The sequence below is a fragment of the Gopherus evgoodei genome, chromosome 1 (genome assembly GCF_007399415.2).
Source record: "Gopherus evgoodei ecotype Sinaloan lineage chromosome 1, rGopEvg1_v1.p, whole genome shotgun sequence".
NCBI classification, from domain to species: domain Eukaryota; kingdom Metazoa; phylum Chordata; order Testudines; family Testudinidae; genus Gopherus; species Gopherus evgoodei.
The window spans coordinates 169,073,359-169,089,787 of record NC_044322.1 but is presented as its reverse complement, the minus strand read 5'-3'; the positions used below and the strand labels follow the sequence as shown (position 1 = coordinate 169,089,787).

Here is a 16,429-nt window from a genome sequence, read left to right as displayed (position 1 = left end):
CACATGGATTCTAGGGCATGTCACACTTTCATTCTGCGTTTGGAGCGCCCAGTGATGATAGAGCATGGACCAATGGCAGCCGGTCATGGCCCCACATGAGTAATCTAGCACCTTAAATTAGATAGAACTGTTTGAGCCACTCTGGTGCAGGACAGATTGTCCATTTCAAAGTGAAAAATCTGCATTCTTTAGGAACCAGTATTCAAAAATATAATCTTCAGTCAGTTCAATCGAGCAACTGTATAATTTACAGCACCAGATAAAGCTAGAAGATGTAATATGAAATAGCGGAAGCAGTTCTTGAGCAACAGAGCCTTAACTTCCCTTAACTTATGTGTGTAGCAGATAAGTAAACAATTTGGAGTTGAAATGGACATTTGAAAGATAGCTATGGTTGGAAAGGCATCAGCTCACATTTAATGTTAGCTGCATTGCCCCACTGATGCATTTTTTGGGTTGTTTGTCACAGGAAAAAGGAAGCAGCTATGGAAGAATGAAAACCAGTTGTCAGAGCAGAGATAGTGAGAAGAAAGACATCATTTTAAAGGGAAGTTGTGGGAAGTGGGCTAGCCTGAGGGTTTGAGTCGGGTGCCAGTCAGCATAGGTAGGTTGAGTTGAACAACTCCATGTTCAGAGTAGAAAGAGAGTGGAGCAGAGGAGCCAAGAATGGGATTTGCAAATGAGTCTGAGGCATTTAGGTGTGCAACTTGCATTGAATTCTTTTGGGATTTGCGTTACTAACTCCCTTTGGTTCCTAGGAAAATCTCAGCCCCGGGCCTTAGTCAGATGAGTACAAATAATGTAATTCATATTCCTGCTCAAAGCCAGTGTCACTGGGCTTCACATGGGGCACTATGTGTGAGGTGGAGGGAAGGGGTGGAATTAACCACCGCCATTCCCAACTCATAGAAAGTCAGAGGACTGCAACTCAGCCTCTTCAGTTGCTACTCTAGCCTGTTTCAAATCTTCCAGCATTGTCATAAATCCAATGCTCCCTTCCTAAAACTCCCTCCCCTCCACTCCACAACAACCCTCTCCTTTGCAGCATGCTGCTTATTTGATCACTCCTGTGCCAGGGAGTTTAACAGCTGTGGAGAGCATTACGTGGGCTCTAGGATGACCAGACAACAAATGTGAAAAATCAGGACGGGGGTTGGGGAGTAATATAAGCCTATATAAGAAAAAGACCCAAAAATCAGGACATCTGGTCACCCTAGTGGGCTCTCCGCACCCCAGGTGAATTTCATCCTGAGAGAGATGGCTGTTGAAGTATTTCCAAATGGCGGATAAAGTTAAAATAAAAAGAACTTCTACTTTTCCTTCCATTGCTTCTTGACCATTAGCAGCCAAAGAGCTGGAACTTGTACAAGAAAAAACTAATGCAAATTTTTATGGCTTCACTAAAAAAAAGTCCATGCTGGCTGATCATATATGATCTGCAAATGCTTTGCACTAGCAAAGATAGGGCTGCCTATAAATAAGATTGCCCAACATTTCCCATTTCAAGATGCTGTTTTCAGTTCCTCAGAACTTTGTCAAACTTTAACCATTGGGCTGAAATTTTCCCTGCTGGGTGGTTTTTTGTTTTTTTTTAAAGACAGACCCAAAACTGTCCAGCCATTACCAAGAATCAGGTTTTTCCCATGTTCACAAAAAAAATTTTCTTGCAACTGTTTTGTTAAGGAACTCTAACACCTCCATGCTTTGGAGTAGAAGCTTGTATTTAGGCAGGGTGCTGGCCTTTGTGTCAGGGATGCACCTTTTGCTATCTCTCTGAATATCTGCTCAAGTTTAACCACGTTATAAGCCTTCAAAAATCATAGTTTGTATATGCTCACTTGTTAGTGTTTGGCAGCTAAATTCTCTCACTATTCCATTCGCACTGAGCGTGCTCCAGCTCATGGTTGAAGGAGCTGAGCAGGATGTTCCCTGCAACTACTACTCCTGGCCGCTGTAGCACTGAGAGCAGGGAGACTATTTCTTCTGTGCTCTCAGTGCTCCCCCCCCGCTGGAGTCCAGGCAATATGATAGAGGAAACAGCCAAATTTAAATACAGAAGGGACAAGAACTGGACCTGGGGTGGAGACTGGGAGTAGGAGCAGGCAGAGTGGGTGAGTAAGACTAGGCCAGTAAATTAGTGATGAGGAACTGGGATGAGAAGCCAGGAGTGTGGAAGAGACAGGACTGAGACAAGGACAGGCTGGAGGGGATAGGGCAGAAGAGGGGATCAAGCTGTGGGAGGGAAGCAGAAGGATTTGTGACCACTAGAGACATTCCTCTTCAGAACCTGTAATGGAACTCAAGTTGCCTGGGTTTCATCATTCCTCTACTGTCAGCAACTATCTGTGAAATCCACTGGCAAAATGTCTCTCCCTTCCCCCAGGTTAGCCCACACAGAGGATGACAACCTACTATTGCTAACAACTCAAGTGGCAAAGGTCTATGCAGTGGACCTAATGGTTCCAACCTTGCTGATGATCCATCTAGGTGTCAACATGATGCCCTATGATGGGATTTCTGGGTTTTTTCAATTTGCTTTTTTAAAAACCTAGAAAATTACATATAAAACCTTCTACATTAAATAATGTTATGTTTGGAAAGTCAAGCACTCAAAAGTTAGGAAGTGCCAGAGTTAAGGCTGCATCTGCAACCTTAATTCAGCCCCCTAGTGCATTTGCTTTATTTGCTTTAATTACATGATCACATACTAATTTTTTCATAGGACATTTCTGCCTTAGTGAGCACATTCTTTTAATATAGCTTTGTCTGTGTAATATAAAGTGTGGGCATGTGTTTGGGGCCATTTAATATTAAAATGAGTAATGTGGTGTTATAGAATTGTATGAACAAAGTAAGCCTGCTTAGTGTGATCACTGATTTTTAAACACTAATCATTGTACATAATAGCAAGAGAAAATAGTGCAGTTGTGATTTAGTCATTTAGTGTGTGTCAAATGTTAGATATTCTGTACCTGAGTTCTAATCAGCTTTCCAAGATTATTTTGCTTGTTTGTTTGTTTGTTTTTTATAATTTGTTAGGTTTATCTGAAGTCTTCCAAAATGAAGGCTAGAATTCTCCAGCAAAAAAGCAAAACTATTTTATTCATACTATATAATTATATACCTTTCCCCCTGCCCCCCTTCAGATTACAGAGAAGAATTCTCCAGTGGCTTATTGCTGCAAACTTTATTTTTTTTTAAATATGAGAGGGATAGCCGTGTTAGTCAGGATCTGTAAAAGCAGCAAAGAGTCCTGCGGCACCTTATAGACTAACAGACGTATTGGAGCATGAGCTTTCGTGGGTGAATACCTACTTCGTGCTAACTTGCTGACTTGATGTACGTGTAAGATGTCTAAATTTGTTCATGATTTGTTTTCGTTCCTGGGTCAACCTGATCATGGTTGTCAATCTAGAGAATAGTATTGTAATCTTAAAAAAAAGCTGACCTATCTTTTAAATAAGCTCCGATTTGACATCAACATCAAATAGAGTTATACAGAGGTTACACGGTTGCTGCAGCATCTTTGCCTGCTCCCCATGGCCTGCTACTATGAAGTTTCTTGGCATGACGTACTCAAATGAAGAATGTCTTGAGATGTATCTCTTGGGATCATTCCAGAAGAATACAGATTAATTTGCACTTCCACAAATATTAAGTGACTCCTTCATGTAAACTACTTTCCATGTTCCATCAAATCTGAGATTTCCATTTATAACTTTTATAGAAATGACCGATTTGGCTTGAAGTCCTCACTGTAGTGAAGGATGGTTGAGGATAAAAAAATTACTTTTGCTTCATTTTTTTTTTTTACTTCATCTTGAAAGTATATTGGCTCACCACCTCCGCAGGCTTCATACTGTTAGGGGAAATCCTCAACTGCCACTGTAAGGTAGTTTTTTTCAGTGCTTTTGTGCTGTTAACATTGGGGGCTGAGGACTGAGCCCACTGTTAGTAATCCAGATCTTCACCTAATTTAGCACCAGGATCTGGGAGTAATTTTGGTTCTAAAACAAAAGTTCACATTTCTACCTTTAAATTGTTTCATTAGACAAATAATATGTCTGATCTCTTGTTGCAATGATAATTAACACTTAGCACTTTCACAGGTTTTAGGGAGCTGTATAAATAGTTCAATAAAATGTCAAAGTTGTGACATAGTGGATAGAGCACTGGATTCAGACCTGGAGACATGACTTCTATTCTCAGCTCTGTCACTGGCCTGCTGAATGACCTTGGGCAAGTAACTTTACCACTCTGTAACTCACTATCCCCATCTCTAAAATGGGGATAATGATACTTCCTTTGTAAAGTGCTTTGAGACATAAGTGCCAACTTCCTCATTTCCCCAGGGGTGCTCGAATCCTGCTCTGCTCCAGACCTTACCCCCAGTCCACCCCTTCCCCCAAGGCTCCGCCCCTCCACCGACTCTTCCCACCCTGTTCTGCCAGCGCCCCAGAGCGCGCCCGGCTCTTGTTCTGTCCCTTACCCCCAGGGCCTCCTGTACATCGCTGAACAGCTGATCCGTGGCGGGCAGGAGGTGCTGGGAGGGAGGGGGAGAAGCTGATCAGTGGTGTTGCCAGCAGGCAGGAGGTGCTGAGGTCTAGGAGGAGGAGCTGATTGGTGGGGCCGCCAGTGGGTGCTGAGCACCCACAATTTTTTTTCCATGGGAGCTCCAGCCCCAGAGCACCCACAGAGTTGGCGCCTACACTTTGAGATGCACTGATGTAAAGTGCTACATGAGAGCTAGGTATTACTATTATTAATCACAGTTCTTCCTCAATCACCATATTCTGTAGACTTCTACTTCTTACGACAAGTTGTGAGCATAAGGTATGCTGGGCTAGCTACTTAATAGAGCTTTGTGCTGTTATACCAAACCTGGATTTCAAAGAACCTACCTTCTTCCAAGGTTATCATGATTCATATTATGCCATTCACTGCCTAAGGTTTCCGTTTTACAATATGCAGGCCTTTAACAGTGACACCACATTACACTGTAGTTAACATTTTGTTAATATTTTCATTGGAGATGCTGGGTGGCGATTTTGAATAAAAATCCAAACCTGTCTCTGCAGTGACAAATTACCCTCATCCATCCCTGGTATTCTTTGTTTCACTTTCAAGTGGTTGAAATCTTACTAGTACCTACTCTTAACCCACATTGTTGGAACCCTTCATTGGTGTGAAGTCAACACAACTGCACAGGGTGCAAACTGGCAAAGAATTTGGGCTGATTTCTCTGTCTACACATTTTTAACACCAGTGATACTGATTTCCCCTTTGATGTCCACAATGAGACTGTTTCCTGGCCTCTGTGTACCTCTATCCCTGATCATGAGGGTCAAAGCTCAGATATGAGATAAGCAAGCATTAATGAAGTGAGGAGAGATCAGTTGCAACTGAAAAGACTGTAAATGCCCCAAGTCACTGCTAGATAACCATGCACTGCAGAAGCTATCAGAAAAAGGACACAATATAGCTGAGCTAATGTGTCATGTGGGGGGTGGGGGTTAAGGGAGAAAAACAAATCGGAAAAATTGACAAAAAATGTTTTTGGTTTCAAAAACCAGATAGTATGTTGTATATGGAAGGCTGGCCTTAAAGTTACATTGCCTTTAAGGGCTTTACAGTGCACCATTGAAGTCAATGGGAGTTTTGACACTGATTTGAATGGGAGCAGGAGCAGAGCCCCTAACATAAATAGTAATATTTGTATCAGAACAGCTCCTTGAGCATGATGGATGTGTGGAATTTTGCTGTCATTTAGGTTTACTTCAGTGGAACTGAGAGTTTCATGCGCATTCTCACACACCCATCTATACAACTAGGGCCAAATTCTGCTCCAGTGTTTTTCAATCTGTTCCATTTTGGGACTGTGATGAAGTGGGACTGTTCTTAATGTTTTCTCTGAATACTGTGTGGGTTCCTCAGTTTCCCCTATGCATTTCTTAAGTCTCCAGCGTGCATAAATGCCTGACACTCTGTCTCCTGGCAACAAATGGCCTGGGCCCTTCCCCTCCTTCAAGGGGATGGCTAAAGGTGAACAAAGAGATCAGGTGACCTCCTGGCCTGGGAAAGAGACAAAAGCCAGAAAGGAGGCGCTGGAGGGGATTTCAGTTTGGAGATGGCTGGGGACGGGAAGTGAGGGCAGACAGGGTTGTCTGGCTCGCTGGGCCCCAGTATGGACCTGGCTGAGGGGTCCCGTTCTCTGTACCTACAAGCTCTGTTTTAGACCGTGTTCGTGTCATCTAATAAACATCTGTTTTACTGGCTTGCTAAGAGTCATGTCTGACTGCGAAGTAGGGGTGCAGGACCCTCTGGTTTCCCCAGGACCCCGCCTGAGCGGACTCACAGTGGGAAGCGCACAGAGAAGCATATGCTGAATGCTTCAAGATCAGACCCAGGAAGGTGAAGCTATTTGAGCTTCTTGCCCTGAAGACAGTCTGCTCCAAGGGAGAGGAGGCTCCCCAAAGTCCTGACTAGCTTTGCGGGGAGCAGTTCCAGAGCATCACCCAGGGACTCCGTGACAGGGACCACCACTTTCTCTAGTCAGGATCAAACTGGGACTGCCATCCCATTTATAAATGTGGGAAGGACAGGTTGGTCGCGACTTCCATGTTCAGAACCCAGGAGCTGTGACATATGCACAGCTGCTCTCCTTGAAATAAACAGAATTTGCCTGTGCCTATCTGAAAGCAGAATTTGGACACAATCACAATGTAAAGAAATGTTTAATACCTATTGTTTTGATTATGGGGGTAATTTTAATGCGAAGGAATATAAAACATGTAACTTGTAGAATTAATATTTAAATCCTAATGTAAAGCAACAAGGAAGGAAACTCAGAATTAAGGTTCTCACTCTGTTATTAACTCATCTGCCTTTATTGCAGTGGTACATAAGTGGTACAGGGTTTTCTCACTGTTTTGACACACTAATATAATATCTAGGTGCAGGAGGTGCCTTAAAGATGCTGTAGAGAACAATTGTGCATTGGTTGGCAGGTAAGAAGTCTGTGATTTTGATGACAAATGTGCACAATTGGAACAGTGTGATTTTAATTGTGAATTGTGACTTGATCCAATAAAAGCATATAATATAGTTGTAAAAATAAGTTTTTGAATTTAAAGTTTTATTAGCTTCAGCACAGAGAGTAGTAATAGCAACATTCCCTTTTTAAACCTCTCCCAAAATCATAAACTCATTATTGTAATCTAAAAACCTAAAGTCAACAGAAAACTAGGACAAACTGGGCTTGCAGGTCACAGATCCAAAGCTCTGAAGTAAAACTAATCAGTTCTTGGATAGGATTTTGTTTTTGTTTTTGTTTTTTTTTACTTCAGCACAATCTATGGTCCAGTCAGTCAAATCAAGCCTTTCGGAGAAAAGAAGATTAGAGGCAGTTGTTTAAAATACTTGGGGGGGGGGGGGAGATTTAAGCTTTATTACTGACCAGGATATACAGAATAGTTTGTAATGAAAAAACAGTAGTGGGGTTGTACTCATTGAGTGAATAGAAAATTTTAACTGAAGACAGGGCCATATGGAGCAGCTTATAGTTAACAGCAAAGACTGATGATGAGGCAAATGTCCTTTAAGTATGTGAAATAAGGAACTGTAAGTTTGTTATGAGATATATGCAGAAAGTAAGAAAAATTGACTACATTAAAAGGGCTGTAAGCATAAAAGGCTCATTCAGAGAAACCTAACATTTATTCATATGAATTATTCCTTATGCAATAGCCTTACCACTGTGCATTCCAGATAATAATTGGCATGAACTAGGGATGCAAATCTTCTCTCTGCCACAAGTTGGTGTAATTATTTTGTTTAAACAAAGCATGTAGGGTGAAATCCTGACACCCCTCCTTCCCACCCCTCAGCAAAACTCCTATTGATTTCACTGGGAGTGGGTGTTTACCCTGGCTTTTTTCTAAAGCCTGCAAGCTGATACACATTGGTAGACCCATAAACCCATTTAAAGCTCACCTGACTTGAATGGGGCTCCATGCTAGTGCATGAGTCTGCCTGCATGGAGTTTGTTTCAGCATCAGGGCCTACATATGTTTGAAATCATCCCACAGGTTAGAACAAAATCACATTAGAAATGTGGCCAGAAATGAAGAGGATATGGTTAATTTTTTTTCAGGGTCTGATAAAATTCCTTGGTGGTATTGTTTACCTACACCCTCCAGGAACGTTGGAAAAGATATCTACATGCGGCTAAATGAAAGTAATAGTAAGAAGGTCTTCAGATAGAGCTCTATTCCTAGGTACAATACCTATCTGATTAACAGTATCTTCATGTCATATCTTCTACAGACTTTATTTCCCTTAATAATTTCTACACTGCTGGAGAAGTTCTAGTTTTGGTGTAATGTAGGCAAATTAATTTGTACTCCTCTAGTAATTTAGTTGCCAAGTTCTGTTCTCGGCACCTTCCCTTTCTTGTTCTCCACTGACTTTTTTGACAACTGCTCCAGTACAAGAGCAATTTATCATCAATCTTATGCTGTTAATTGAGTCCTAAGTGGTTGGCTGCCTGTTGCATAATCTGACAAGCTCAGAAATGCCTAAATGCCACAGTGCTATAGACTATTTGAGAACTATCCTGTGTCTTTACTCTGTGGCTAATTTCTTTTATGCTGGAGCAGACATTTAAAGCCTAAGTGTATTCTTACTACAACAAAGATACACATTTCCCCTCTTTACATTTTCTTCAAATGTCAAGTTGCTGTTTACACATTTTCAGTCGTAATGAAATTCTAGCAACTACACACAGTCATTCAGCATATTTATTGAGATATCAGTCATCACACAAATATAGACTTAGTGTGCTTAGTGATCACCGTTGCTCAACCTTAGCAATGAATTCCAGAAATACAGTATTTCCAAATAACTGGTCTAAAACTAAGGCAAAAATAAATGTAGGGCTTGATTTTTGCCAGGTACTATTCAGTCTGAGTAAGCGTGGCAGATTACTGGAATTATGAAAGATTTCCCTTGTTTTTGTACATTAAATACTTAGGGTTAGACCTTTAGCTGGTTAAATCAGCATAGCTCCATTGACTTCAATGCAGTGATGCTGATTTACATTAGCGAAGGCTCTGGCACAGGGTTTTTAAATATTCCCCTGCAACATCTGCAACCCAATATTGCAAGATTCTTCTAAAATGTAAGAACCAGAAAATGAAAGTCTAGAAATCAGAGTAAAACTGGCTGGTCTGTTTTCATTGTCCAATGTAAATAAAGAACAAAAAACGAATGGCCAATGTTTACCATATTTACCATTACCATATTTCAGCTTTAATTACTTAGGGTCCATGCAGACCTTTCTCATTACAAGTGTTTTCACTGAGGTCAGTGCATGCATTAACCTCAGTGGACCTCATTGCTTTTATTTGTGTTAGTAAAGTTTTGCAGGACTGTATTCCTCAGATGTTAGATTTCCTTAACGGTCTCTCATTTATCTTTTAAATATATTTTTAACTAACAGTATCCCTTCAAAGCGTGTAGGCCAAACGTTTTACTATCTTACATGTTGTGGACCTCCACCGATTTTAGTTGGGAGACACGGGTTTAGTTGCCACATAATTCAGCCTTGTGTTTTCAAGCAATAATCCTTAAGAAATGATTTGTTACAAAGCATTTGCTGTTAAGTGTGGTGCAATAGATTTCAGGGAATTATGGTAAGGTTAAATGCTGAACTTTTGAGCATCTGAATTCTGATGACCGGACAGCAGTGGATGTCTGATCTGCGTTTAGATGTACAATACAATCCTATGAATTTATACTACTTTATCAAGTTTTGTAATTTTGTTACTAAAGTCCATCTCAAAGCAGATATCTAGTAGTAGGTATTATTTAATATATAGGTTGCAGCAGTGCCCAGAAATATGATAGAGACTTTCAAAATACACAGGAAGACACAGTCCCATTGAATAATCTTAATGTTATATTCATCTCCTTGATGTTACAAGCAAAGCCTCTAATCAAGCAATTTACAATAAGGGCATATTTGTGATGTTAGTCTCTTGCCAAGTTCCCTTCACACCTTCCATGGTGCTGGTGCAGTAGTATCACATTAGAAAGACCTTATATCTGTGGCACTAAGTAAGAAAATAAACATCAAAAGGAAGATGTTTTCAAATCTACATTGTAAATTTTAACTTTTTATTTAAAACGTATTTCATAAATTAGGTTGATTTGTGTGTATGTGCGAGATTAAATCTCTCTCTCTCTCTCTCTCTCTCTGAGTTAAATAGAATGGAACAAAACCTGCTCTTCTTACTCATTGAATCAATAGGTGTTTTGCCCAGTTAGTTAACAAGTTAATGTGGGATTTGACCCTATGTTTCAGAAATTATGATTCCACTACAATAGTCCATACAAAAAGTTACATGAAAATTGCAATGTATCTGTTTTAGCATCTAAAATATTTCATATGAAACCTAAAATATTATTCATTTACTTCTTAATATGTATTAATTTTAGAGACTAATTCCATTCTTCAGCCAAGTATATATTTTTAAAGTATTTGTTGAAAAATTGACATACTTCCTTTTTAATAAACTTCATTGATATATTAGTAACTTGTGAACTTTCTCAACCATTGTTTCATTTTAATCGGGAAAATGGGTTAAATTAATATATTTTTGTAATTTGTCATGCAATAGTTCAACATAGCATTAAAGGATATTATAACTTGGATTTATGAGTGGTATCAATTAAGCACTGCTATGAAATGGTAAAGCTGTGAGTCCACTCATAATGAACAAATAATTCTGTTTCAGTCTTGGATTCCACTGTTTTGGGAGCTGTTCCAACACAAGTTAGTGCATACTTGTTTTTTAATTTTGTTATTTCTTCCTTTTCTCATTTGAGCTTTACATTGGGCATGCTCATTTATTTTATACAAGTAGTATAGGATAGACTGAAAGGGGTATGAAGGTTAGGTTGATAGCGCAAAAAGTAAAAATCCTTTGCTTTTAAATCAGAAGTATTGGGTTCATTAAGTTTACCTAACCTTTATATAATTCAGTTCAGTGTATGTGTGTAGATATAGACGTTATTGCCTGGGACTTTGGCGTATGAACTTCCACAAAAGAAAAAGCTTTTAAAAATGTACCTGACAGGACTAGCCCAGTAAGACACTAGGATCTAAATACTGAATTGTCTGAAACTGAGTGCAGTAATGTCTTTCAAAATCTCTTGTTTATGGAGAAAGAGTCATTATTAAATTATTTGTATGCTAATGATTTAGTTTTATTGGTTGTATTGAAATCCCTTATTTGTCTTTTCTTGTTCAAAGTGTTAGGCAACATTTGAAAATCAGTAATTACCTAGATAGTGAGAAATATCTAGAATTTCTAAATGTCACATGTTCCTCCGTGAGCTCCTTTTTCTAGTAATTAAATGTAAGCAGTAAAGTACATTAATTTGTTATATAAGCCAACAAAATCAAATAAACCAAAAGCACTCCAGCAGTGAAAAATGCAATTAAGCCACCAATGTATTCATTCAGATACAAAATACTGCACCATGGTATAGCACTGTCTTCCTTTCCTTCATTAACTAGAACATGAATAAGAAAGCATGATGGCTTAATAGCATGTTTTTCACTGTTAGAAAGTATTTTGTTATCTCCAAATGGGATTGAGGAATCATCCACTTCATTTCGATTTGTCACGTGTAAAAGTGATACATTCCACAGAGAAACGTGTTATGGCATATGGATGTGAAGGATTAATATTTATTATGCCATTTCTGTATAGGCAGACTAACTATACTAATCAAAATGTAGGTTTTTATAAAATTAAATATCTGCATTTAAAAACAATATAAGAATAGTTTTTCTTCTATATCGTGTACTTGTATGTGTACTTGTTGCTGTGATTTAAAGCTTACTAAGGGGCTACTTGTTATTTATTTATATGGTGGTTGCATTCCAAGGGCCCAGTCAGGATGAGGATCCTATTGTTCTGGCTATTGTACAAATACACATGAAACATTGTCCCTACTCCAAAGAGTTTACAGTCCAGGGCTTGATCTTGCAAGGAGCTGAACATTGTGGCCCTGATCCAGCAAAGCACTTGAGCATACACTTAACTTTAAGCTTGTGAGTAGTCCTATTTACTTCAATTGCTATTGATTATAAAGTAAGGAAATTAAGCATATGCAGGATCAGGGCCCAAGTTAATGTACTTCTGAAGCATAATGATGTTGTTTAGTATATTAATTTAACACTTTAAAATATCTTTCTCTTTATTCAAGCCTATTTCCCACTGAAGACTGCAGAACCATGCCTTGAATTTACCAGCATATGTAAGTGTGATGATTGTTATTTCTTCTAAATTCTGCACAAAAATTTTCTTCCTACCCTGCAGTTTGTTCTGCCAGTATTACACAGCTTCATTGCATTACAATGGTTAGTGTTTATACAGCGAAAATAGTCCATTTCACTTTTGGCTCATGCACAAAATAACGGAGTATGTATTGAATACGAAGAGTTGCACTCTGTGGACATGACACTCAACTCCCATTTGTCTTTTAGGAATTGCTCAGCACTTTGCCAGATGGGACCCCAGAGGGCATGTGTGTGTATTTTGCCATTTTTGTTTTATTCAAGTTTATCAAAGTTAAACTCCTTTTCTCTATAAGTGTAAGAGTAGTCCACTTGACTTTAATGTAACTGCTCATGTGAGTAGTATGAAATAGGTTACGTTTTTGCAGGATCAAGCCCTCAGATAGCTGACTAAGGGCAGGAATATTCTTTTGTGAATGTGTCTGTCCCTTGTTCCACGCACCTTCCCCTCTCTTCATGCTAGGCATATATCAAAGAGAAGAGAGAGAGTGCAAGGAAATGGAGGTGGGGGATTCCGCCTTTATTTTTTCCTCTCAGTTTCTGCCAGTCCCTAACTCTTTTGATACTTTGTATTCACTAGCTGACTTGAGTGACACAAGAAACCCACTGTAGGAAGAGAAGCTTCCTGTGAACTAAGCCTTGTTTCCATGGTGCAGAGTTTCCTATTTAAAAATAAATTCCTGTTTTGGGGGCTACATGTATGTACAGTGCTTGTGGTGTATTCACACCAAGCAAAGGTTACATGGGGGCAGAGGAATATAAGGATTTATGTCCCCCTCCCTACTCTTTCTCACATACACACACCCCATAACATTTACATTCTGCATGTTTTAGCTTTCAACTCTTTGATTCTGAGCAAGAAAATCTCATTACTTTTTGGCATGCATTTTAAGGTCACTGAATCATTTTGTGATGTCTCCTTGGCATTGTAATGACTGACTAGACTTAAAAACCGTTGCGTTTGATTGTTTTTATGTTTATATTGAATCCTCTGTCATTGTGTATTTTACCATTTTAAACACCCTGACGCCTCTTAGTTCTACATGGTTGTTTGATAGGTTTTGTCTCCTTGTTCCCATGGCTAGAGATCTCATTTACTGTCTGTAGGAGGAGGGGGGCAACTTCCAGCCCACAGGGCCTCACTTTAGCCACTTTGGTTTAAGTCTTTTAGGACTTCAGCTAATTCTACAGCACTTGAGTATCTGTCTTCCAAGTGATTTATAAACGGAAACCCCAGTTCAAAGGTTAACAGACAACACTGTGTAGGGAAGCTAGTCCACCTATTAAAGGCTCTGACCAGGGAACAGAATTTGAAAGCAAACTTGACAGGCTTTGAGACTTTCTAAGTGGAAAGTTAGTGGTGAAACTCACCTTCATCCCCCACCCCAGTACTCTTGGCACAGCCACCTCCCTCTTTCTGGGGCACCTCACTGGCATTTGAGAGCTCCTGGTATGACAGAAGCTGTGGAAGGGAGGAGGGAGAGGGTGGCAAGTGCTGATCCAAGGCAAAAGACAGATAGAAGGAGAGAGACTGCATGAGAAGTGCTGTGGGGCACTTCAAACAAATGCACCAGCAAGGCAGGGCACAAGCCACAGCGTGTGCACTGCCATCAGCCTTCAACTCTGAGCAGTGTGTGCCCGGTCACCTAAGAATGATGCTTGTTAAGTAGTTCAAGTGACAGCATGATAATCAGAAGTCCTGTCAATTAGTGTGTGTGAGAAGTAAATGTGATTTATGGGGGCGGGGGGTTGGAAAATTGATATGCACATATGTAAAATAAATTGATCTGTTTCTCATACACATAATATTTGAAGGGAGTTAGGGTGATATTGTTATTTGAATGTACTGGACACACAGTCCTTATGTACGATCTGAATGTGTCTGTTAATATATATACAATCAATAAATCGCATACACATTTCTCACCACCCCTCACCCCCAGAGTTACCAGTAGGAGGGAAAGACTGAGCCCTTCTTTACCCTCTCGCCACCCTCCCCTTGGCACTTACCGATCCTTAGCACTTGCTGGAAAGTCTGAGGGATGCCTATTAAAACGTAGAGAAGGAGAAATAAGAGTCCCCTGCTGGCATCCATAGCAGAGAGCCTGGGCTCACACCGAAGGGTGCTCTCCATCTTCTTCACTCCTTTTTATTTCATGCTGAGCCTCTGCCAGTTCCTTGCACTCACAAGCTGCTCCAACGTAGGCTGTATTTCCACCTCATTCTCTCTGTATTTCTTGTTCGTTGTGCAGAGTGTTAGAAGTGTATGTTCCCTTTGAGGTATTTAGACATGAATAGCTGTTGCTGCTTTTTTTGGTCCCGTTACACTTCTCTCTCTCTGTCTCTTTCTCTTAGCCCATCATTCCCCCTCCATCAGTTAGTCGCACGTTGTAAAAGGGTCTTCCCAGAGATTACGGATCGATGCTTCTGTTCTGTGTTGAGCTCCAGGGGGTGGAAAGTTGCCGCTCGAAATGACTGGGGTGTCTTGCTCATTTGTCCTATAGTCAAGTACAAAGGTAGAAAAGCAAAGAAAGGAAGGGTAGGGAGAGAGAGGGAGAAGGGAGTTGTTGCAGAGACTCAGCACTAGTCTGATCTCCAGCAGATTAACTGGGATCTCAGCCACCTCTTTCCCTCGCTCTCACATGCACAGAAGTACTTTATGCTGCTGCTCTAGAGCTGATTGAATCTTCACTTGCATCCTGATGATACAAGCAAATCTAATCTCCGTATTGGCTGGCACTGATGCTGTTCCTGGATATGATTAAAGCGGCACCATCAACTTGAAACTGGTCAATTTCACCAAAGTGAAATAAAATCTCTTTTCTGGCGTCCACCTGCCCCTGAATTCTGCCTTGCAAAATACTCTGGTTTTTTGGACCACCTTGTCCTGTTCTGTTTTACCTGCTTTTCCTTCCCCCCATTACTGCGTGAGAGACCCACGCACTCAGCATGTGAGTTGGTGTGACACAGCAGGGGTCTTTCAGAGTATGAGACTTCAGTTCTCCTTGCTGTACACACATTTCTGGGAGCAAGTGAAGCTAAGTGCCAACCCCTCCTATATCCTGTCAAGCTCCACAGAGGAGCTTTTGGGGGTGGGGTGGGGGGGGTCCTCTCTCCACCTCCCAGCCCCCATTTCTGGCTGCATTTCCTTCAGTTGACTGCCAGTCTGCTGCTAATTCTGCAAAGAAGCTAGAGGGAGTGGAGACTTCCTCCTTTCCCCTTCTTGGCACCTAATCTCATGCCCAATTTGGCAGAGGATACAGAGGATGCAGGGGCAAGCCCCCTTCCTGTATTCTAAGCTCACCTGGCTCCACGAAGAGAGATTGGCAATGGAGTGACTGTGCAGGGAGTACCGTCTGCTTACGAGCCTGGCTAGTCTGTCCCAGGATCCTAGAGAGGCAGAAATAGGCTGTCACCCAGCATGCCTTCTCCTGCTTCTGGTGGAGTGAAATAGGTCATGAGTTGTGTGGTTCTTCTTTAGAGCTCTGCTCTGAACCCTCTCCTTCTACCCTTTATTGGGAGTACTAGATGGTGTCTGCAATAAACCGCCAAATCACATTTAGGAACAGGATGACCAGCTCCTTAAGCACCTATCTATAATGTTGTGGAAGAAAAAACTGTGTTATCGTGGGGGGACTTCAAACTGAGTGGCATATACTGGAGATCTCATGTAGCCAATCAACATGGTTTATGGAAAATAGATTTTGTCACACCAGCTTGATATTTTCTTTTTTTTATGAAATCACAGGTTTGGATGATAAAGGTAACAGTGTTTATGTAATATACTTAGATGTCTATAAGGGTTTTGACGTGGTACTGCACAATGTTTTGATTAAGAAATTAGAATGATACAAATTAAACATGATGCATGTCAACTGGATTAAAAAATAGGTAACTGATACCTTTCAAAATTTAATTGTAAATGAGGAATCATCAAATGCGTGCATTTCTGGTAGGGTCCTGCAGCTTTGGGTTTTGGCCCTACCCAGGGGTGAAAGTAATATGAAACATTTACCAGTATGGAGGCCTGGCTCTGGGCCCCTGGAAGGAGCACAGCTTTGG

General features: G+C 40.6%; 1 protein-coding gene across 3 annotated transcripts in view; it reads right to left on the bottom strand.

Moving 5' to 3' along the window:
* Nucleotides 1-14,998, bottom strand: part of GRIK1 (glutamate ionotropic receptor kainate type subunit 1) — a 246,962-nt gene extending 231,964 nt beyond the window's left edge. For all 3 annotated transcript variants that reach the window (XM_030579306.1, XM_030579316.1, XM_030579325.1), the window contains exon 1: nt 14,378-14,998. In XM_030579306.1, the coding sequence (XP_030435166.1) occupies nt 14,378-14,501 (124 nt within the window). In that variant the 5' untranslated portion in view covers nt 14,502-14,998. The remainder of the gene's footprint in view (nt 1-14,377) is intronic.
* Nucleotides 14,999-16,429: the final 1,431 nt, after the last annotated feature.